Source organism: Myotis lucifugus, unplaced genomic scaffold (genome assembly GCF_000147115.1).
Source record: "Myotis lucifugus unplaced genomic scaffold, Myoluc2.0 scaffold_167, whole genome shotgun sequence".
Lineage (NCBI taxonomy): Eukaryota > Metazoa > Chordata > Mammalia > Chiroptera > Vespertilionidae > Myotis > Myotis lucifugus.
This window is the reverse complement of record NW_005871215.1, coordinates 1809692-1832215: the sequence shown is the minus strand read 5'-3', so window position 1 is coordinate 1832215 and position 22524 is coordinate 1809692. Positions and strand designations below refer to the sequence as shown.

At 43.2% G+C, this 22524-nt stretch overlaps 1 protein-coding gene across 2 annotated transcripts in view; it reads right to left on the bottom strand.

The window, feature by feature from the left end:
- PARP11 (poly(ADP-ribose) polymerase family member 11) overlaps positions 1 to 7818 on the bottom strand; it is a 56935-nt gene extending 49117 nt beyond the window's left edge. For both annotated transcript variants that reach the window (XM_006096067.3, XM_014462048.2), the window contains exon 1: positions 7623 to 7818. In XM_006096067.3, coding sequence (XP_006096129.1) covers positions 7623 to 7640 — 18 coding nt within the window. In that variant the 5' untranslated portion in view covers positions 7641 to 7818. The remainder of the gene's footprint in view (positions 1 to 7622) is intronic.
- Between the last annotated feature and the right edge of the window lie 14706 nt (positions 7819 to 22524).

The following is a 22524-nucleotide window of genomic DNA, read 5'->3' as shown; positions in this document are numbered from 1 at the left end:
CAATTTCAAAAGCAGGTACTCTTAGAGAGCAAGCTGCATCAGCACTCACATTCTGCATGAGCATTTTAGGCCCAGTGGGTCACACTGAACATACCATCTCATCCCATTCCCTTCCAACCTCTATTGCAAACATGTGCCTCCAGCTTTATCCCAAACTGTTCCCCTCCCTCATACCAAAAACTATCAGACTTATCTCCTTGGCCCTGTGCTGCCATGCCAATCCTGGGAAGGCCACATTATTTCTCTACTCCTGCTCAGGTGTTATGCCACTAGAAAAAAGTTCTAAAAACATGGGTGTTACAAAAACGTCCTGATTTTCTCTAGCTCGGAATCCTTCATCTCTCTCTGTGACTCCCCTCACAGGTCCTTTTTTACTTACTTTAAGTCTTATATCCTAAGTTAGACTGGAAAGAGTATGTGTTTGGAGCAAGAAAATTCTAAATTTAAAATCTGTCTCTGTCATTATCCAGAAAGTTCACCAACCCTTGACCCTTAGAACTGTCACTAAAAAAGGAGGCTAATAATTTATTAATTCCTACCTCACGGAAGTGTAAGATGACCTAAGTTTGGGCATACTTTGTTTAGCACTGCCCCCAGCCACCAAACACTGGCATGTCACACTTACTCTCAGCTTAGCCAAACTAACTCCAGTGTTAGAAGAATTACAAAGAATGTCAAGAAGATAAAGGTATTAGTATGTGAGCCCCTGATTGTATGTTGGTACTAAGAACACATCTGCACAGACACTAAGTTCTCTATAGAACTTCCATTTCCAGACACATATCCTCCCCCTAGCCTAAGGGTATGTTTATAAAATACACCAGCTGACTCAGAAGATATTACACAGATGCTAGTTACCACTGCCCACAACCCCTCCATCCTCATTCTCTGAAGATACCAATACTGAGCCTTTACTCATTAGATACACATCTTCTCCACTTCCCTTCATTTTGTCCAAACTGTACTTGCCATTCTCTTTCACTTCCATGGGCTTTGGTCATTTTGCTTCCTTTGACCTTCCCATACAACTACTTTTATAAGGTGAACACCTAGCTCAAAATGCAAACCTTCCTAGTCCCCCCCCCTCCCCCCCCCCGCCAGGTACCCTCTGGTATCACTTTCCCCCTAAAGTATATTTATTACAAGACCCCCGAGAGGCAGGCTCTGATTTGACCCACGTTTGTAACCTCCCTCCCCAGTGTTTAGAATGGTGTTTTTTTATGTACCAGATACATTACTAAACATTTGTTGACTGAGTGAAATAATAAATCATTGACTGAGTGAGTCTGGTTTACACATACTAACTGTGAACTGTCAGGGGGGCCACCAGTACTGTCCATCCCCCAGTTCGAGGGGTCGCGACTATAGGTGCACATTCGGCAGGCGTATTCACCAGAGTGAGAGCTGAAGCCACGGAGCTCAACAAAACAATGTGCTGAGAGGAACAACAACAAAAGGTTAAGGTAGAACATTTCAGGGGTAAAAGAAGGCAGTACAGCTAAGTCAAGATTATAATTCAATGATAAATCATAAAAAGAAGAAATCCAAAGGAGTATAGTCTCAGGAAAGAAAAAAAAAGGAGCTATGGGAAACACCTCTAATGGCATTAATGTTACAGGGGAAAAAAAAGAAGAGGTTGAAGACGTAAAGGTTGCCACTGTACGTAAGTGATTCAAAAGTACTTGGTGACCTCCTAGCAAGTAAGGAGCAGAAGTAGGGTTGGAGGAGCTGAGGTATGAGTAAGAACGATAAAAAAATGTAAGACCATTCTTTCAAGAAGTTTAACAGAAAAAGGAGATAGAATCATAGTGCCAAGGGAGTCTGGAAGCAGCTGTGAATATAAAAGAACAGGTAAAAAGGTGGCCAGCAGGTAAAGCATGACTCGGGCACACAATGTCCTCACTGCAACCACCACACAACGAAATGGGGTGAAAGAGGACATGGGAGCTGATAGAATTCTATGGCTTACTCACCTGAGTGTTCTTGGAAAAATCATTTCCCCCTCCCTTAGCTAACCCATCAGATTATTCTAATAGTACGAGTTAAGAAGTACAAAGGGATTTTAGAAGAGCTTATCACTTTGTATAAAGTAAGGTTGTGGAGAACCAAGATGGAGGCATAAGGTATAGACCTGTGCGTGCTGCCTCCCACAACAACACTGAAACTACCAACTATAAGACAAAACAGCTATCATTCAGAACCATGGGAAAGCTGGCCCAGTGGAAGTTCTACAACTGGAAGCAAAGAAAGAAGTGCATTGAGACTGAGTAGGAGGTGCAGAGGCACCAAGAGCAGAGGTACGGAGTCGCGCGCCAGGCGGGCTGCAACTGGATGCACGGTTTTTTCAATCAAAAGGGGATACAAGCTCTCAAATCCACTGAGCTTGTTTGGGGCGGGATTCTGAGGTCCCAGACCCCTACGGGAAGAGGCGGGACTGCCTTGCAGTGGGTCGGAGAGCGAGGGTGGCTTTCTCGTGGAGCTGCTCGCCGGCACTCGTGGACGCGGGAGACACGGAGTCGCAGAGAGCGAGGAGTCATGGAGACGCCATTGCTGTTTGCTCCGCCCTGGTGATTCTCTGAGACCCTGCCCTACTCAATTTACATCCCCACCCAAGCTGTGCAGTGGCACAAAAGGAACCACCTGCGCTTTTGCAGCCTAACCCAACAAACTGCAGATTTCAACTCCTCGCACCCATAAGGGACACACTCAAGAAGCAGAATCAGGTTCGGAGGAAGCCGGAGCCGGACCCATGGGCCGGCGACATGGAACCGCTGTACCAGCAAACGCACAAGCAGGTCCACCAGATCCAGTCTCACATGGGACGCCAGGAGACGGCAGACAAGCAGTCTGTGCACTTAGTAGAAAACGAAATCCAAGCAAGCATACCAGATATTCAGCCAGCTAGAATGCCTGGAGATTTTGTCCAGCAAGGAGCCTCCCAACAAAAGACAGAATGCCAAACTTTGTGTTGACCAGTTAAAGTATGATGTCCAGCACCTGCAGACTGCTCTCAGAAACTTACAGCATCGGCGATATGCAAGGGAGCAGCAGGAGAGACAGCGAGAGGCGCTTCTGTCTCGCACCTTCACCCCCAACGTGGAATGCGGCACCCCCTGCGAGGCTGCATGAGGCTGCGACGGCCCCTTCGAGGCTGCGTGAGGCTGTGACGGCCCCTGTGAGGCTGCGACGGCCCCTGTGAGGCTGCAACGGCCCCTGTGAGGCTGCGTGAGGCTGCAATGGCCCCTGAGAGGTTGCGACGGCCCCTGCGAGCCTGCTGACGGCCCCTGGGAAGCCGGCAGAGCAGCGCGGGCTGCCCAGACGGCTTTGTCGATGGCCCGCGAACCAGCTGTAGTGTTGCTTTCTCCTCACTTTTAGTAGTGAAATCCTCATTTTAAACATAAGAGGACACATTATTTTAAAAAGCCGTTACGTGGCTCCGTACCCTTTCTGAGTAGAGCGTGAACAAGTCGTGAGAGACCTTTCTGAACACAGGGACACGTTGCAGATGGAAATAGCTACATTTTCCATGTGTATGAACTTTGACCCGGCGACAAAAAGCGTACACCTATGGATGAGGACAGTGGGGGGGTAAGGGCAGAGGGTGGGTGGGAACTGGGTGGAGGGGAGTTATGGGGGGGAAAAAAGGGGAACAACTGTAATAATATGAACAATAAAGATTTTTTAAAAATAATAAATAAGAACAACTAAAAAACAAAAGGTCGTATTATTGTAATAGATAGTTTGTAATCTTGAACAGATGTTTGTTGTTTTTCATTTTCACTCAGTGTGACAGAGAGTAGCTGAAACTCCCCCATATGTGATACTGGTCTAATTATTTCAATCCCAGCAAAGAGGGTAAGACAACGAATGACAAGGAGACAGAGAAAGGCAGGATAAAGTCAAGGTGTGTAGATGGCAACCCTTCCATCTTCTTTCTAGAGATTTTGCCATTTTCCTAAATGCGGACATTAGTCAAGGGCTACCTTCACCAGGTGGGTGGAGAACCACCAGGAGCTCGTATCAGAACTGAGTGTGCCCGCTGCTTCTGTCAACCTGGGCTGCCTTGGCAGGGACACGATGTTTACCTCCAGGTGCCTGGTCAGTGGCAGGCTTCGGTAGAATCACCACTGACCTCATGACTTCCTTGAGAAATAAAACTGTGTACTTAAATAAAGCTTTTGTAGCTCCTTGGTTATCTTGTTTTGGGGTTTTCCCCCAAGAAAAGGCTGCAAGATCAGGGGTAATTTTCCACACTCAAGTCATATCATGGAAACTTTCCACCTAAAGGGGCTGCTGCCTCTGAACATTACTATGGCCAGGGTCAGTGTACACATGGCCGGTAGTTTCATTGTAAACATCTATGCCACAAGCATTTTTGCAGCACAACTAATTAACCAGAGAAAATTTCACTGGAAAAGATTTAAAAAAACAAAATATAAAAGAGACATTACAAAAGGACATAATGAAAATGAAAATTAATAACAAAATTAAAGACTTTATTGCAAAAAATGAAAATACGTTGTTTTTGAAGTCATTTGTCCATAGTGCACTTTGCTTGCTTGTTGATTTGTCTCCACATTCAGCATTGCACTTCTTTTATCACTAAAATCTCCTCCTTCTTTAAGAGAGGTATCAATTTCCAACTAGAGAATTAATGATGCTCTTAAAGACTGCTATGAATTAGTAGCCACCTCTTTTATGTTTGCCATAGCTAGGTAAACTTGGTTCTCATAGGTGGAGGGATGACTGTGCTCATGGAAAAATATGAAATATATGAAATAACTGACATGTTATAATTTTCTAGTATAGTATGCAACTTGGCTAAGATTTATATAATATAAAAATAGAAGAATTGTGAGGACTTTGTAATTGGAGTATAGCATGCAATCTGGCTAAGCTCTACATAATATAAAAATGGGAGTGCTACAAAAACCATGTTAATGGAGAAATGAAACCAAACTGACAACTAGCTTAAATATTTGTCTGCTGGAGGTAGATGACTCATCAATGAAGAAATGAAACCAAACTGTCATCTATTTTATCTTTTATGGTGAAACTGCCTTACTACCAATTAGTTGTGTGGTGAAAATGTTTGCTGTGAAATGCCTGTAACAAAAATACCTGAGGCGAAGATGTTTACAGTGAAACTATCCATAACCCAGGGTATATTTCCTCACAGTATCACACAGAAGGTGTATCTGCAGATCACAGGTGGCATAGTAAAGTCATGGATACTAACAAAAACACACGGGGAGAAACTAGGCAGAAGTGTTCAATTAAGTCAATTCCCTTTCTTCATATAGTAGAATTTATTCTCTCATTCAATGGAAAGAAATAATAAACCGTGATTTAAACTGATGGGTAATGCAAAAGTCATTTGCATTTAAGATCACCGTGTTTTTAAAAACCTTCCCAATTGTTTGGCTTACAGTAACATTAATTTCATCCCATAAGCACAGCTGGACTATCCAGATGCCTCTTCTATTAAAAGACACTAATGAATTACTAGAGAAATCCACATGCAGAATGTTGACTGTATTTTTAAAAACTAAACTGCCTTTGTTGTCAGCATTCATATGGTTATAGGAAGAAAAACAGCAGCAGTAAGTAAGCAAACCCGGTAACATTAAGGAATATTATGATGGCATACAAGGGGTACTATGCAGAAGGTCAGTACTTTTGACAAAAATCAGTCTACTCTACTGAAATCAAGCAAAATTGTTAGGGTGATTTCAGAGAAAACAGCATTTCTTACAAAGAAATGAGATAATGATATAACAAACCACATAAATGAGACATTCATTAATGCCTTTATAATCCTCACAAACATACAAAGGACCCAATAGCAAATGCTGATGTATATGTGATGGAGGAGGGAGAGTAGTGGGAGCAAAGGACTCTCTCTAGCACAAACACCTTTATTAATTCAACAAATATTTATTGAGTGCCTACTAAGTGTGCCAGGCTCCATTCTCTAGACTGATGATACCATAATAAACAAAACAGACAAAACTCCCTGCCCATAGAGAGCTTAGAATATAGTGAAGGATTTAAAACATGTGACTTTGAGCAAGGCATGTATTTGGGTGACTAAAAGGTTTGTTACAGAGAAATCAAGACAAGGAAGACTGCCAATACAAACTGAACGAACACACACACACACACACACACACACACACACGATACAAAATGAAGATTGTTGACAGGAAACTGAATATATAGAGAGAGCACATTCTCGTATTTCTAAATTATTTTTGCTAAAACCAAATACCAGCAACTACTTTCTCTGATGTAGCCTAGAATAGAGAGCTAAAAGTATGAACCAAAAATAAATAAATAAATCTCAGATGACCACTGTTACATGATGAACTGGGATAGAACCACAGTGGGCAACCAAAAAACGCACACTAACAGACTAGTTTCTGTTGAATAAAAACTTTAAAAATTAATAAATTAGCCTGGCTGATGTGGCTCAGTAGTTGAGCATCCAACCATGAGCCAAGAGGTCACTAGTTCCATACCCAGTCAGGGCACATGCCCGGGTTGTGGGCTCAATCCCTGGTAGGGGGTGTGCAGGAGGCAGCGATCTATGTTTCTCCCTTACCGATGTTTCTATCTTTCTACCCCTCTCCCTTCCTCTCTCTAAAATCAATAAAAACATATTTTTAAAAATCTAACTGAATTAACTGATAAACTCTCCAATTTATCTGGAAATAAATTCTGGAAATGAAAGGAAAGTATTAATTACATAAAATAAGTTTTTGAAAGTATGGAAACAGGGTTATAAAGTAAATTTAGAAGATATCTCTGCATATGGAGTAGTTTCACATATTTAGTCCAACAATTTGTTGAAATGTGATTCTACCATTTTCCCAGTCAACTCATAAGGCACAAACAGTGTACATTTGCCATGTTACTAAGTAATTTCAACTCTAACAAGAGATTAATGGAATATTCTTGGCAAAGAGATTGCACTCTTTGAGGGCTGCACATTAAATAAATGTATAAAAGCAAAACAGACAAAAATACATGCAGGCATAATGCATATACCAGAATCAAACGAGGGAGACAAAACTTGCAGCTGAAACATTCCAGGTCATCACTTCTGTCCACTGAAAAAGAAATATCTAAGAACTTCGCATTCGAGAGGCTTAGAACATATCCTCGGTCCCCAAGTTTTAAATGACTGTTCACCAAGAAGGGAAGCAGTGACAGTTCCTTCCAGGCCCATTCAAGACCCGAGGGTCGAATCCCCCAGCTTTAGGTAAGTGGGACTGGCAAGTACACCTAAGGCAAAGGCTGAGTAACAGGTCCGAAGCCCAATGACTCCAATTAAAAAGCAAAACTGAGTTTCAAAGGATGAAGGGAGGAAAGCGGAGAAACCACAGCAAGCAAAATAAGCAACTAACGGGAAAGCAATTCCACGCTGGAGAACCCACCAGGCCATTTCCACCCCTCAAAGGCAGTGCTGGGGAAGCCGCAAGGGCCGGGATCTTTGAGCTGCGGAACTCAAGATCCAGCCTGAAGCCGGTGAGGGGGAGCAGTTCCCGGAAACCCCCTCCCGCCCCCCCCTCCCACCAACCCCGCCCACTGGGTCCGCCCCGTCCCGCCCGGCTACTCACCGGATTCGCTTCCCACATAACGGTGGCGAAATCGAGCGGAGAGAGCCTGGGGGAAGGGGCTTGCCGCGGGCCGGGTGTTGGCTTTTTTCCAAGGGTGCCCGGGACTGAAGGGATGGAGAGGCAACCTTCCAGCAGGCCTTCCTTCTCCCCCTCTGTGTCACAAGCCAGCGTCTTCGGACCACCGAATCTCCCGACTTCCGCCCGGAGCGCTGACCCCGCCCCGCCCCCGGAAGCCGCCCCGCCCCTATCGCTCCCTTCCGGGCTCGGCAAGCTGGTGGTAATGCGAGGAGCTGGGGAGTGTCTGGATTGTAATGAAGTTTAAAGGGCTTCTAGTGCTAAATCACCATGGCAACATCCCCATCAAGAGATCCTCGGGCCACGGTTGGTTGTATTTTCTCCGATAGTTATTGGTCGCCGTATGCTGAGTGTAGTGGCCGAGAGCCACACAGGCCTGGGAATGGATCCCAGTGCAAGCAGTGGCATTTGGGACAGGCTTCACAACCTGACTCCGCTTCCTCATCTTCAGAATGGAGATGATAATAGTATCTACCTAAGGGCGTAGTGATATCATTTAAAGTACCTAGCATGGTATATGACATACAGCAAGAGCTCAAGGAATGTTGTTTGCCAGACACTGTGCAAGGCTGTCGAGTGAACAAGATTGACCTCATGGAGCTTAGATTAGAATCTAAAGAAAAAAACAAACAAAAAAATAAGTAACTTAGATCAATAAGAAGGTGCAGTATGGTTTATAGGTAGCATGGCAAGTACAGGGTTCTATGAGAGCAAGCTTACCTAGGATAGGTGTCCACTCCCCTCCCCACAAGAAGTTTAAGGATGTACTCCTGTTGAAGTTACCTGGGTAAAGAGCTAAGAGAGGGGAAGAATTTTCTAGTCAAAAAGTAGACTCTACCTATTGGAAATGAGAAACAATTTGCTATTGATCCTGGGCTTTTCTATACCTTCACACATTAAAAAAAATAAAGAATACCTACAGATTTAAAACATGGTATTATTTTAACTTAATATGATGTGGATATTCTTTATTACAATACATGTAAATCTACTTCATCATTTTAAAATCATCATTTTAAAGACTCCTGGCATTCCATAGTTTGTATGTGCTACACATCTGTTGTGACAGACATTTAAGTAGTTTTCAATTTTTCACTATTTCAAAAAATGCAGCAATAAACATTCTTGTACTGACATTTCTGTACATTTATCCATGTACCGCCATGTAATTAGTTCTAAGAAATGGAATTGTTCAATAAGAAATTATGAAAATTTCAAATTTTGATACATATTGCCAAACTACACTCAAAAATAGTATGTAAATTTGCGATCTCTAATTTATACTTCTAAATGGATTGAGGTAGGGATCTTCACTTTGCTTCTTTTCACTTTACTTTTTGCCAAATGGTTAACCAGTTGCCCCAATATCACTTATTAAGTAATCTACTCTTTCTCCACTACTTTAAAGTGCCACCATTAATCAAAAACTAAATTTGTGGGTACGTATTTTTGAACATTCTCATCTATTCTATTAGCTATGTGCTAATCCCTATGCTATGCCATACTTATTATAACTTCGTAATATATTCCCTCTCTCATAAAGCAAGTCCCCTCTTTATTTAAAATTTTCAAAATCCTGAGTCTTCTTATTCAGGAACACATCTCATGTATATAGATCTTTTATATCTTTACACACAAAAATTCACATAGATTTGCACAATTCTTGTGAAGTTTGTTTTTAGATATTTTATAGTCTTTGTTGTTATTATGAATGAGGAAAACTACTGTTTTTATGTAATCTTGTATCCTACCACCTGTGCAAATGTCTTATTAGTCCTAGTGGCTTTGTCAGCTGATGTCTCTGAATTTTTATGTCAATGATCATATTGAGGCAGGATAGTAAAAAGCTAGAAAAATTCCTTGGCAAGTGGAATAGGAAAACTGAGACAGATATTTAAATGGCCAAGCAGTTTATAGCCATCTAGTAAGTCCTATCTTCCCTAAATCAAGGACACTTAAGAATAAATGGTTTAGCCCTGGCTGGTATAGCTCAGTTGGTTCGGTGTCATCTCATGCACCCAAAGGTTGCCAGTTCAATTCCTGTTCAGGCCACATGCCCAGGTTGTGGGCTCAATCCCTGGTAGGAGGCATGCAGGAGGCAGTTACTCAATGTTTCGTTCTCACATAGATGTTTATCTCTCCCTCTCCCTCTCTCTAAAAAAATATATATATATATTTTTAAAAGTACAAATGGTTTACACTTCTCCTCCCTAACCAGAGGTTAAATAGCTCAAATCACCCTACTTAGGGAGATAGAGTGGTGCCGTTTGTGCCAATCACACCCAAGGACAGGTGAAGTTAAGGGAATAAATCTCATTTTAGCACATCAGCATAAAACTGATGAATATTCTATTGAGATCCTCCCCTAAGACCTTCCCGTAAACTCCCAGCTTTTAAAAACCCTCAAAACAAAGCTCCCACCATGTGTTCTCCCTCCAGAGATCATGCCCTCACCCTTCTCCTTCTTCATGCCCCACAGGTGTGCATCTCCTAAACTCTAAGGGACCCCACGAGCCTTGCAACCAGCAATAGACAGCAGCAGCTCATCCTGGGCTAACCCCCTGGACCTGTCCCCAGTGTCCCCTTTTCTCTAACTTCTCAGTGAGCCAGAGCAGCCCTGCCTTAGCTGATTTCTTTCCTATAACATTTCCAGAGGCCAAAGCAGCCCCACCTAGGTCTCTCCTGTTGCTTCTTCTATGCTAGGCCCTTCCTTGTCTCACTGGCCCCAGCTTTAATATATATACCCTCAAAATCACTTGGATTTGTGTTGTGAAATCTTTCCTGCACCAAGGCTGGTGTAATCCTGCCCCACACACTACCAGCCAGCCCTAGGCAGACCTGCTCATGGCCATCCCCTTTCCAGTAACAATATCACCTACAAAGAATGCAATTTTTTATCTTTCTATTGCAGTGGCCAAAACCTCAGAAAATTTTTGAAGAATACAGGAAAAGATAAATAAAATTTCTCATAAACTCTATTACTATATTCATTTTTACTGACTTATTAATATAATGAAATATATACTAGTAGATTTCCTAATATTGAGCCCATCCTTTTATTCTTGAAATAAACTTTGTTTCATTGTGTATTCATTATTCTTTGAATACACTCTTGGGTTCAATTTGTTAATCTCTTATTTATTTATTTTTTATTTGAGAGAGAGAGGGAGAGAGGGAGAGAGAGAGAGAGAGAGAGAGAGAGAGAGAGAGAGAGAGAGAGACATCGGTTTGTTGTTCCACTTATTTATACATTCATTGATGGATTCTTGTATGTGCCCTGACTGGAGATCAAACCCTTAACCTCAGCATATTGGGATGATGCTCCAACCAACTGATCTACTCAGCCAGGGCTAATCTTTTATTTAGGATTAAAGTTTATAATGAATGAAATTGGTGTTCTTTGTGATTGTCTTAGCAAGTTTTGTTAAGTGAACAGTAATAGTTTAAGTAATTTAGGAATTATCGCTTCATCAAAGGTGGAGTGGATTTTTACAAAGCAAGTTTAACCAGAAAGATTAGGACCAGTTCCTCAGCTTTTTGTGGGGTTGGACCTATACTTCATTTCCATGAAGCCTTGGGGTTACCTGAGCTGGCAGTCACAGAATGGGATAGAGAGAACACAACTGGTTTGGATATGTAGCCAGTGAATAACCTTTTATAACATAACTAGAGACCCAGTGCATGGATTCATGCAGTGGTGCGGGGCGTGGCCTGCGGGAATCGGCCAGCTGTGGGAGCTCAAGTCATCACAGTCAGCGGTGTAGCTGTGGACCCGCCCTCTGAGCCGCTACTGAATGAGGAAATCAGTCTGAGCTGATATTTCAGGGTAATGTCTTGAGTAAAGGCGTGTTCTGTGTCCTGGAGGAACCTGGCAGAGAGCTTTGCACCTCAAAGCCACTCAGTGAATGTCCTTGATGTGTGATGCCAGATCGGTGGCACCATCAGGGATGTTCACTGCAGCCGTGCTCCAGGATCCTCAGCCATCAGGACAGCCTCCCCAGGGGGGTGGGGGCACAGTCACGTCCCCTCTTGCCATTCGCCTATGCCAGCTCCTGGCGCTCTTTCTAGAACACACCTTAGAGGGCCTGCATCAGCTGGTGGGGTCAGGCCAGAGTCTGGATTGTCTCAGGTATTTGATAGGTGCAGAGACTCGGCCTCACCTGCTAGTGGCTGCTCCCAGGAGCAGCTGCTCATCCCAGTCAGCCAAGCGGTGCTCCCGCTATGGGAGCACAATGACCACCAGGGGACAGCTCCTGCATTGAGCATCTGTCTTCTGGTGGTTAGTGCATGTCATAGTGTCTGGTCAACCAGTCGTTCTGGTTGTTCGCCCTTCTGTCACTGGGCTTTTATATATATACTAGAGGCCCGGTGCACAAAAATTTGTGCACTGGTGGGGGGGTGTCCCTCAGCTCCACTTGTGTCCTCTCACAGTCTGGGACCCCTCAGGAGATAACGACCTGCTGTCTTAGGCCCGCTCCCAGGTGGCAGAGGTCAGGCCCAATCCCTAGGTGCAGCCCCTGGTCGGGCTCAGAGCAGGGCTGATTGGGGAGTTGGGGCGCCGCCCCCCTGTCATGCACAGAGCAGGGCCTATCAGGGGGTTGGGGCGCTGCCCCCTGTCACACACAGAGCAGGGCCCATCAGGGGGGTTGGGGCTCCATACTCTGTCACAAACAGAGCAGGGCCAATGGGGAGGTTGCAGCTCTACCCCGTCACGCACAGAGTAGGGCCAATAGGGGAGTTGGGGCACCGCCCCCTGTCACATACAGAGCAGGGCGGATCAGGGGGTTGGGGCGCCGCCCCCTGTCACCCACAGAGCAGGGCTGATCAGGGGGTTGAGGCACTCCCCCCTGTCACACTCAGGGCAGGGCCGATGGGGAGGTTGCAGCTCCACCCCTGTCACTCACAGAGCAGGGCCCATGGGGGGGTTGGGGCACCGCACCCTGTCACACAAAGAGCAGGGCCGATCAGGGGGTTGGGGCGCCTTCCCCTGTCACGAACAGAGCAGGGTGGATAGGGAGGTTGTGGCCCCACCCCCTGTCACACACAGAGCCGCAGGGTGATCAGGGGGTTTGGGCACTGCCCCCTGTCACGCTGCTCCAGGGGCCAGGAGGCCTCATGGCTCCGCTGATCCCAGTGCTGGGAGGCCTCGCGGCTCCGCTTGACACAGGGGCAGTGAGGCCTCGCTGCTCCACTGATCCCGGTGCTGGGAGGCCTCGCTGCTCCGCTGATCCCGGTGCTGGGAGGCTCCACTGATCCCGGTGCCAGGAGACCTCGCGGCTCCGCTGATCACGGTGCCAGGAGGCCTCGCAGCTCCGCTGATGCTGGTGCTGGGAGGCATATTACCCTTTTACTATATAGGATAGAGGCCTGGTGCACGGGTGGGGGCCGGCTGGTTTGCCCTGAAGGGTGTCCCGGATCAGGGTGGGGGTCCCGCTTGGGTGCCTGGCCAGCCTGGATGAGGGGATGATGGCTGTTTGCAGCTGGTCACACCCCCTTCAGGGTAGGGGTCCCCACTGGGGTGCCTGGCCAGTCTGGTTGAGGGGCTGAGGGCCGTTTTCAGGCTGGCAGGTGACTGAAGCTCCCAACCTCTCCTTTTTTTCTTTTTTTCTTTTTTATTCTGGGATTTATTTACCTTCTATGGCTGTCACTGGAACTGAGAGCCAGCTTTAGTTCTGAGGCTCAGCTCCAGCTCTGAGACCTCGGCTGCTGAAAGCAGGTATCTGGTTTGTTTGGGTTCTATAATTGAAACTCTGTTGCAACTCCAGCTCTGCCAGCTGCTGAAAGCATGGGGATTGTTTAGCTTCTATATTTGCAACATTGTTTCTTATACTGCAAGCTCAGAGCCCAGCAGCAGCAGGCGGGGAACCTTGGCTTCCTCCTTCACTGGAGCAAGCAAGCCTCCTGTTCGCTTCAGCTCCTGGCTGCCGGCCGCCATCTTGGTTGGCAGTTAATTTGCATATCGCCCTGATTAGCCAATGGGAAGTGTGTCGGAGGTACGATTAATTACCATGTTTGTCTATTATTAGATAGGCTAGATGCTGTATCCCAAAATAATATAGAGGAAACATATTTCATAAACTGAAAATAGTTGTAGAAATGTTAGATAATTTTTTCCTTATTATTCTTTATTTAAAACCACTTAGAGAGCAGGTGTGGGAAAGGTCCTTAATGATCATTTAGGCCTCAGGTCACAAACTGCTAGCTAATGAGCTTTAGCACACAGAGTATTAATTTAAAAAAAAAAACTGGGAAATTTCACATTAAATGATATGGATCTCCTGCTTCTTTTAGACCAGTGGTTCCCAACATGGGGCACAAGCCCCACCAGGAGGCAATTGGATTTTTAAGGGAGGCAATTCAAGAATGAGTTAACAGTGAATTTTTTGTATTTCTTATGGTTCTAGGGGCCTCATATCAGTATATAAATATATATTGTGACATATTTATGCATTTTACTTCTCTATTATATGTTTTGAAATTTTATTTGCTATTTCTTATATCACTTCATATTATTTTTTTAAACAATTTCTTAGTGATTTCTTCCTCAGTACTTCAACCGTCCTTTCGTTCTTTTATTTTTCTCTTTCATGGATGCCATGTTCTTTGGAAGCTTGTTTAGACCAAGTTAATGGCCTTTTAGGCTTCCTAAAATAGTGAATAGGAGTTTACTTTTTGAATAATAAGAATTATATGTCACAGGCAGGACATCAGGATTTTAGAGATGCTTAAGTGGGGCATGGCCAAGAAAAGGTTGAGCACCACTGCTTTAGACACTGTATTCTCATATCCCAAACAAGTGGCCAAATCCTACAGACCCATTTAGACTGGGAATGTGCTGTCAGGTTTATCTGAGTTATCAGGCCAATATTGCTCATCCACATTTAAATGACCTACCTGGGCCCTATAGATATTTGGGGTTGTACTAAATATAACCCACCTCTTATTTTGCTGAGGAAATGTCATGGATCTGGGACTTCTAAAATATCCTTATAGAAGATACCTTCACTGCTCTCTCCCATACCTTTCTCAACGGTGGGCTCAGTCACTGGGTCTCAATCTCTCAGTCTATCAATAGATTACTCTCTGCATGTAATGCCCAAAATGTTGCCTAGTAGAGAGTCCGGCACTGGGAATGCTTCCCTCTGCATCATAGTTCTGGCAAAGTGCCACCGAGTAGAAACTATGCATACTGATCACAGTCACTGGTTTTCTCAGGAAGATATTTGACTTTATCTTTGATGTTTTCTATGTGTGTTCTGGATGGCAATGTCTTAAATCGTGCTCACCTCAGCCCCACGCCCACCTGGTGGAGTTTATGAGCTCTTTGAATGCCAGAAGGGGTGGGAGGAAATGCTCCAGGGGAAAGGAGAAAGCCGAGGAGCAGAGGAGAACCATCACTGGAAATCATGAAAATAATCAGAAGACAGGTAGTTGAATGGCAAAGTAAATTTGTGTGTGGGGGAGAGCAATCTCTCATAAAGACAACAGAAGGAAAAAAGAGAACCAAGTAAGTGGTGAGATGCAGGATCTAGTACATATTTATTTCAATGTTATTTTCATAATCATTTTGATTTTTAAAGGCCACATTTACTGCCAAAAATGAAGCACTAGGAATGCGTATGGAAGACAGGCTGGATTCGACAGGAAGGAGGAGCCAGAGACCAGAAGAAGGTGCAAAAGGAGAGATGGGGTACGGGAATAAGGGGGGAGCTCCATGTGTGCCCATCAGCCTTTAGTATAAAGACCCAGCCTCAGTATGAAACAGAGCCAGCAGTGAGGCAGCCCCAGAGCAACCCTGCTGCCGTGGTCTGACATGTTAACAACCCAGCAGGAATTAAGAGCTGAAATCGGCAGATGAAACATTTGCTGAAGCCGAGATAAGCATTCCTGGGAAGGAATTTTTCAAAAAATCAAAATGAGTCCTGTAAATCTTCCTAATTAGGAAACATGACAAGGAACTAAATTCAGCCAAAAAAAAAAAAATGAAGTGCTCACCCACACTAAATGGAAAGGCTGTCTTGAAAATACCACTGATTATTAGTTGTAGCTGCTCAGGGAAATTATCTCGGCACAATGATGGGCATCAACATGCAGCTCACAGCAGCAGTCAAAAGCAGCAGCTGAGATGTGTGGCCATCCTAATTAGAGGATGGAGAATTCTGAAAAGGCTCTGGAGCGGTGACATTCCTGGCTAGGCTTTCCTTCTAGGAATGCCACATTAGGGTTTTGGTCACCACGTTGTGAAAAGGGAATTGATAGGAGTGATGTGGAAAAGGATAGCAGAAATGACTTGGAAACAAGTGAGAAAAGCTTTGAGGCTAAAAGCAGAAATCAGGAAAACACTTCCACAAGAAATCATTTTCAAAATTAGAGAGGGAGGCAAGTAAAAGCCCAGGGTGGTAGAAAGAGCAGCCTGGGGGTGTACTGTTTGCACTTAGGTCATTCCAGACCTGTGGGGCTGTCCCCTGTTCCTTAGGAGCTTTAGCAAGCACCCTCCATGTTCCAGGCGCTATCTCTAGCCTCTTAGGATATATCTGTGAACAAAATAGAGAAAAATTCCTGCCCTTGTAGAATTTATGTGCTGGGGTTGGGGGTGGGAAGGCCTTGGGCTGGGAGTAGGAGAAAACAGATAATGTAACAAACATTGTAGAGATGGTATTAAGTAATAAGAACTATAGAAAAAACATAGATCAGGGCAAGGGATATTGAGAGTAGTCAGGATGGTCCTCATTGAGAAGGTAACATTTGAAGTAAAATCTGGAGGAGGTAAGGGAGCAAACTTAGTGTGTGTGTGTGTGTGTGTGTGTGTGTGTGTGTGTGTGTGTAGAGGGAGGAGCAGAGGAGATGTACAGTTTGAACGGGTACAGATGTATATATACTCATATAGCAATTAACAAATACTTACATGGCACCAAGTATGTGCCTTCCAATGTTACAAGCTCTTTATATATATATTAACAAATGTAATTCTCACAACCCAAAAGTAGGTACTCTTATTACCTACCCTCTACTTGGCCAAAGAGCAAAGATCCAAACCTACGTGGCTGTCTTCAGAGCCGGTGCTCCTAACCACTCCCCTATGCCATCTCTCAGTGTGGCTTCCACCCTCTACTTCTGCACTAAGTAGAATTCAATTACTCTCCTAGGGTAAATTTATGTTTTGTTTTGTTTTGTTTTAAAATGAGTATTGCTCACTGCTTTACCACTTATGACCCCCCACCCTCCTGGCCCTTTGCTCCCTTCTCTCGCCAGTTCAAGAACTGCTTTTTATGGCAAGTTCATCACTGGGGTCTATTGCTTCTGCCCAAGTAAATGTCTATGGATGGAGCCTTGGTTCAGTTTGGGAGGGGAAGCTGGGGGACAATGGAGCAGTGCTTTGGTCTAGGAGGGAGGACACAGCACAATTGAATTTTAAAACTAGATAATTGCCTTTCCTTCTACTCCAAAAGACACTGTTTGGAGGTGTGTCTGTAACACGATGGTCAACAGCTCTTCCTGTGCCCTCTGTGTCCTGTTCTCTCACAGAATTGTATTCTAAAAGCCATGGAATTATGCACTTTCAATGGAGGAATTGGGTGGTATGTGAATTATATCTTAACAAAGCTGTTAAAACAATTTTTTAAATAGATAAGATGTTGGCTTGCACCTCCCTGCTTACCTTCCTTCTGACCTCTTCCTTCTTCGCAGCTTCAGGGGCCCAGAACCACGCTCAGAAAGATGTTCACCATTGCTAAACCCCAAGCACTCCAACCGAAGTTACAACGTTGTTTTGACTCAAGGCTTACAGCATTATGCCAAGGAAAATAAATGACTTTTTCCCACTATACCTTTAGTACCGATTTTCCTTAATAGGAAAATAATCTAACATTTTAATGTTAAAACAAACATATATATATTATGGAGTAGAAGGAAATAATTCACATACATGAGAAGGCAGTAGTCACATGCTGTTAGAAAGTTTCTTGCTTCTGGCTGCCTTCTTCCAGCTGAGGGGTTGGGTGGGGCACATGTCCCCTGCCCTATGGGAGAGAAGCTTGAGATGCCATGCTAACATCTAGGACGGTCAGGAGACTCGGGCTGATCCAAGCTCTCACTAGCTGAGTGATATTTAGGAAGTCACATCTCATTTTGAGGCCTCAGTTTCACCAAAAAAAGATGAGATAATGGAACCAGGTGATGTCCAAGGTCAATGCCAGATCTCACAGTCCAGGGTTTGGTGTCATAATGAGACAAGTGAGATGCAGGGCTCATATGTCAGTGCCAAGATGCCCAGAGATACAAGAGGCAAAAGATAAATTCCCTGCCTTTGAGGAACTTTTCATTGACTGGAGGGGACTGAAAAGAGAGCCACAGGTAAGACTTGACAAGATTGTGAAGTAAATATGTAAACCATCCGAAGAATGCAAGGGACAGGAAGCAGCTGAGAATAATGAATGAGCAGACCTCTGGTCCAGATCACCTGTGGAACTAAAGAGACAAAGAGTCTGTCACTCTGCCAACCGCTGGGTCCTTTGGGCCGGTCCCCTGACACAGAGGCAGTCATTATTGACCTTGTGGATGGCCTCAAATCACAGAGTAAGAAACTCTTAGAGGAGAAATGGGATCTTAGCCATCATCCAATTCACCCCCCTCCATCTGCATTTAGTCTTTGGGATGCTTGTCTCATGCTTCTAATATTTTTCTATTATTGTCCTTAACACTATCCCCAATCCTGAGTAATCCTAAAACTGGAAGAGGAATGCATATAATATCTTCCTCTTCATAGCCCAGGATTGAATATGGAATGATTTTAAGACAGGTCTCATTATCAGCTTGGAGTTGCACAAGATCTGCCTAGCAATGACTTGTCAAAAATCATTGTCCTAAAAAAATTAAGTTCTTACCCTCATGCATTTTTCTATCTCATCCTTTCATTTCAGAGCCATTTCCACTCCCTAAGGCTATTTCTGAGCATCTCCACAGGTGTCTAATCACATGCCTTTGCATGTCATAAACTTCCATGAGTTAGAACTGATACTGAAAGGAAATAGAAAGGAAAAGTCACTGTGATCCCTCCCATTTAATTAACTTATTTTCATTTGTTCTGGGAGGATTTCCTTTCATTAATCTAGGAAAATTTCAGCCCTAGCCTCTTGGATTAATGCTTTCTGGAAACTCAACTGAAAATGTCTCTGGATAGTATCTTGGGAAAGGCCTTGTTGGATTATATAAAGATATTAAATATTTCCTTTCCCCTCAAAGGTTTCTTCCAATTATCCTGCAGAAAGGAATGGTGATCCCTAATTAATTGTCCGCAACTGGGTTTTTCTTCCCCACTGGAAAAATGTGCCTATTTCACCACTAGATGGCGCTGGCACACAGGAAAGAATGGTTCTGATTTTAAAAAAGATGTGAGCACAAACCGTCTAATAATAAGCCAGAGAATTCCTTTGTTTCTGGATGGGAAAGATCAGTTTTTGTCAAGCACACGTCAGAATAGCTTTCTGGAGTAGTAATAATATAATTATACTCCTTTACCCCAAATCAACCAAATGGTCAAGATTGAGGAATAAAGGTATTTATAATGAACTGTAACTTTTAAGCATGTAGTGTCAAAAAACAAAAATGAGTGGCCAAGAGACTTCACTGGGTACTATAACCGAAGGTGATGCATTTTAGATTCTTATTCTGATATGGAACGGGTCTTTGCCAGTTAGTTAGATCATGCAGCTGTAAATTCAGGTAACTTCAAATTAGTTAGAAATTAAAATAGGAACTCCCCTACTTCCCCACAAACCATATTGTTTTAACACATTTAGATCTGTTTGAGGATTATTTTATATCATTTGATGAATAATTCACTGTTTGAACTGCAACCATTAACCAGGTTCTGATAAGCTAATACATATCTAAATTAAGTTTTCGAATCTTTGGATTTGGAATGGAGCATACATGCCTCTGCCTTCCTTCTAGCACCTCTGCCTGCCTTCTAGCAAGCATGGTAATTTCTTTCACATTAACAAGGGCTCATGCAGGCTGTTTGAACTCTTGTAGTAGCACTCAGAAGCAGCTCATTATATTTCTAGGCAGTTCCAATAGTTAGAAAGTCCTTCCTTAGGTGGTAGCTCTTTATAACTTCCACTCACATATCCCCATTCTGCCTTTTTAAAAATATGACTGTTCCTTAAATATGTCATGGTTTAGGCCTTCTCAGGCTAAAATGGTATTTGTTTCTTCATCTATTTTTCATATAGCATGGTTTCTGGCACTATCTGGATAACATTTTCTGATTTGTCTTAAAATGTGTTCTGATCGCACTGCCAGCAAACTTAGCTATCTTGATTTCATTCCTATGGGTCTATTAATAAAGCCAAAATTTTATTAACTCTCTTCATTATTTTCCCTTTGGAGCCTTCAGGTCAACTAAAACTCCCAGGTCATTAATATGGATGGGTATATCAGATCAGCCCAATCTTTGTACATATAATTAATTTTTAGAATTAAAATGCACGTGTTAAGCCCTAAGATATCATGTGGATTTAAGCTCATAGCTGTGTTCTGTCAAAATTACTTAGAATTGTTTAGTTCAGACTCTGGTGCCAGACATACCTGGATTTAGAATTTTGTTCCTCCCTTTATGACTTGTGTCATCTTGAGCAAATTACTTGATCTCTTAAAACATCCGTTTCCTCATCTCTAAAATTGAGAAAATAATACTACCTGCCTTATAGGAAGCTACAATTTACATGTAATAATTTTGTGGGGAAAGTATATTTAACACAATCCATGGCACATAGCAAGTAACCAGTGTCTGTCATTATTATTATTAGTAATAATATCCCCTCATATTAACTATCCTTCCTTCTCCACATCGAATGAAAATCTGATAAGCTTCTCCTTTAAGACACAAACAAAAATACTATTAGGGAGGGGTAAAAGAGAGCTCTCCGTGGTTCACCATCATAGTTGCTCTGCAGCTAATCAGCACTTTGTAGGTCTTGCTCTTGCCCCAGCCACGGTTGTACCCACTGGCTCTCAGCCAGTTCATGTCCTATCTGCGAGGTGATTATGATACGTCTTGTCAAAAGCCATGCTGAAAGCAAGTATGGATTTGGTGCCTCTTCTTTTTACCAGTCTAATATCCCTATCAGAAAAGGGATAAATAAAGACATGTTTTGTTTTCTGAGATTTCGGGTTGGCTCTGAGTGATCTTTGCTTTTCTAAAGACTGACAGTCTACTTAATAATCTGTTCAGTTGATGGGTTAAAGTGGTGAAATTGTGGGTTATTTCCCCCTTCGTTTCTATTATTATAATAATGTTTGTGGAGTAAATAGCTTTTTAAAATTCTGTTCTAGAATTCTGCCAGGGATAATTGTCAAGCTGACTGGCTTATAGTTTTTATAATATGCCCTTTTCCCCCTTCATGAGAATCAGGACAACTTTGTTCTTCTCTTGTCTGCCAACAGTTCTCCTATTCTCCATGCTTGTTCAGAAATTATTGACAATGGTTCTGGGACTTCTTTGCGCAACCTGGGATGTGATTTGTCTAAGTCTGGATATTTGAATTTATTAAGGGGGGCGAGGAGGAGAAGGACACCACACTTGTTTCTAGCTCTGGCTTTGCCATTTACTATCTTAGTGAGCATGAGCATGTTTTTATTTTATTTTAGCTTAAATTTCCCCTTCTGTGAAATAAGGCATTTGGACCGGATGAGGTTGAAGGTCCTTTCAAGGTCGATGTCTATGTTTCAAGTAATCTAACATTTTCTTACTAACATTTTTCATTTATCTTGGCTTTCAGTTTCCTCTCAATAAAATTTGTTCTACCCTTTTAAAATTTTGAAGATATGTTTTGGTTTAGAATCCAAACACTATGTGGCCCTCTCAGGTACATACCCTCTCTCCCTTCAGAGGGACCTAGTCGCTCTCCCATGTGTATTTTGCTCTGTCCTTTTGCTGAGGTCCCTGCTCTAGGTGGAATGTCATCCCAGCCACATCTCAGTCAGATTGCCATTCTTTTGCACTCCCGGACACTTTGTGCTCCTTTCTCTAAATTTCTGATGCATTCAGTGCAGATCATCCGACACTTAATCACAGTAATCCCTGTGGCATTGGGTGTGTTCTTGCATTGTATTGTTACTGATTTACACTTCTAGGGACCTCCCTCCTGCCCTCTTCCCCTCCCCTTGTTGAGCACTGTCTGTCCAGGGGATCTCAATAAACTCTGGTCGGATGTTAAATGAATTCTAAGCCATTATCAGCTTTTCCTACTCAGAACGTTGAGGTAATTGTCTAATCCATGCAAGTTTGTTTTTCTTCTTTGGAGTCACAAAAAGATGAGCACAGGCAGCTTAATACTAAAAAGCATTTGTTGTTGTTTTTTTTAATTATGGTTTAATAAACAAAATCTGTCTATATGAATAAGACTGAATCTACTTTTTTTAAATATCTTAGAAGTAACAAGGTGGCTATGAAATAGCAGTCTGCTCTATGATTAATGAAAATCATTCTTCCATTTACCCTTTCAGGGGATTTATTTTTATTGATTTTTTTTATAGAAAGCATTTCATTTTAAGACAAATAAATTCTAGAATATAATTGATAATGAAGTCAAAACTATCTCACTTTCCTCCCTGTGCTAGCACAGATATGAGATGTGAGACCCCAGATTCAAGATCTGTGACTTAGAGGGCAAGATCATTGTAGATGAATTGAAGCAAGAAGTTACCAGTACCAGCAGCAAGGCAGAGCCACCCCCGTGTGCCTCTCTGGCCTGGTCTGCTGATGGCCAGACTCTCCTTGCCCGGTACATAGACAACCTGATGAAAGTGTGGCAGGTGACCATCA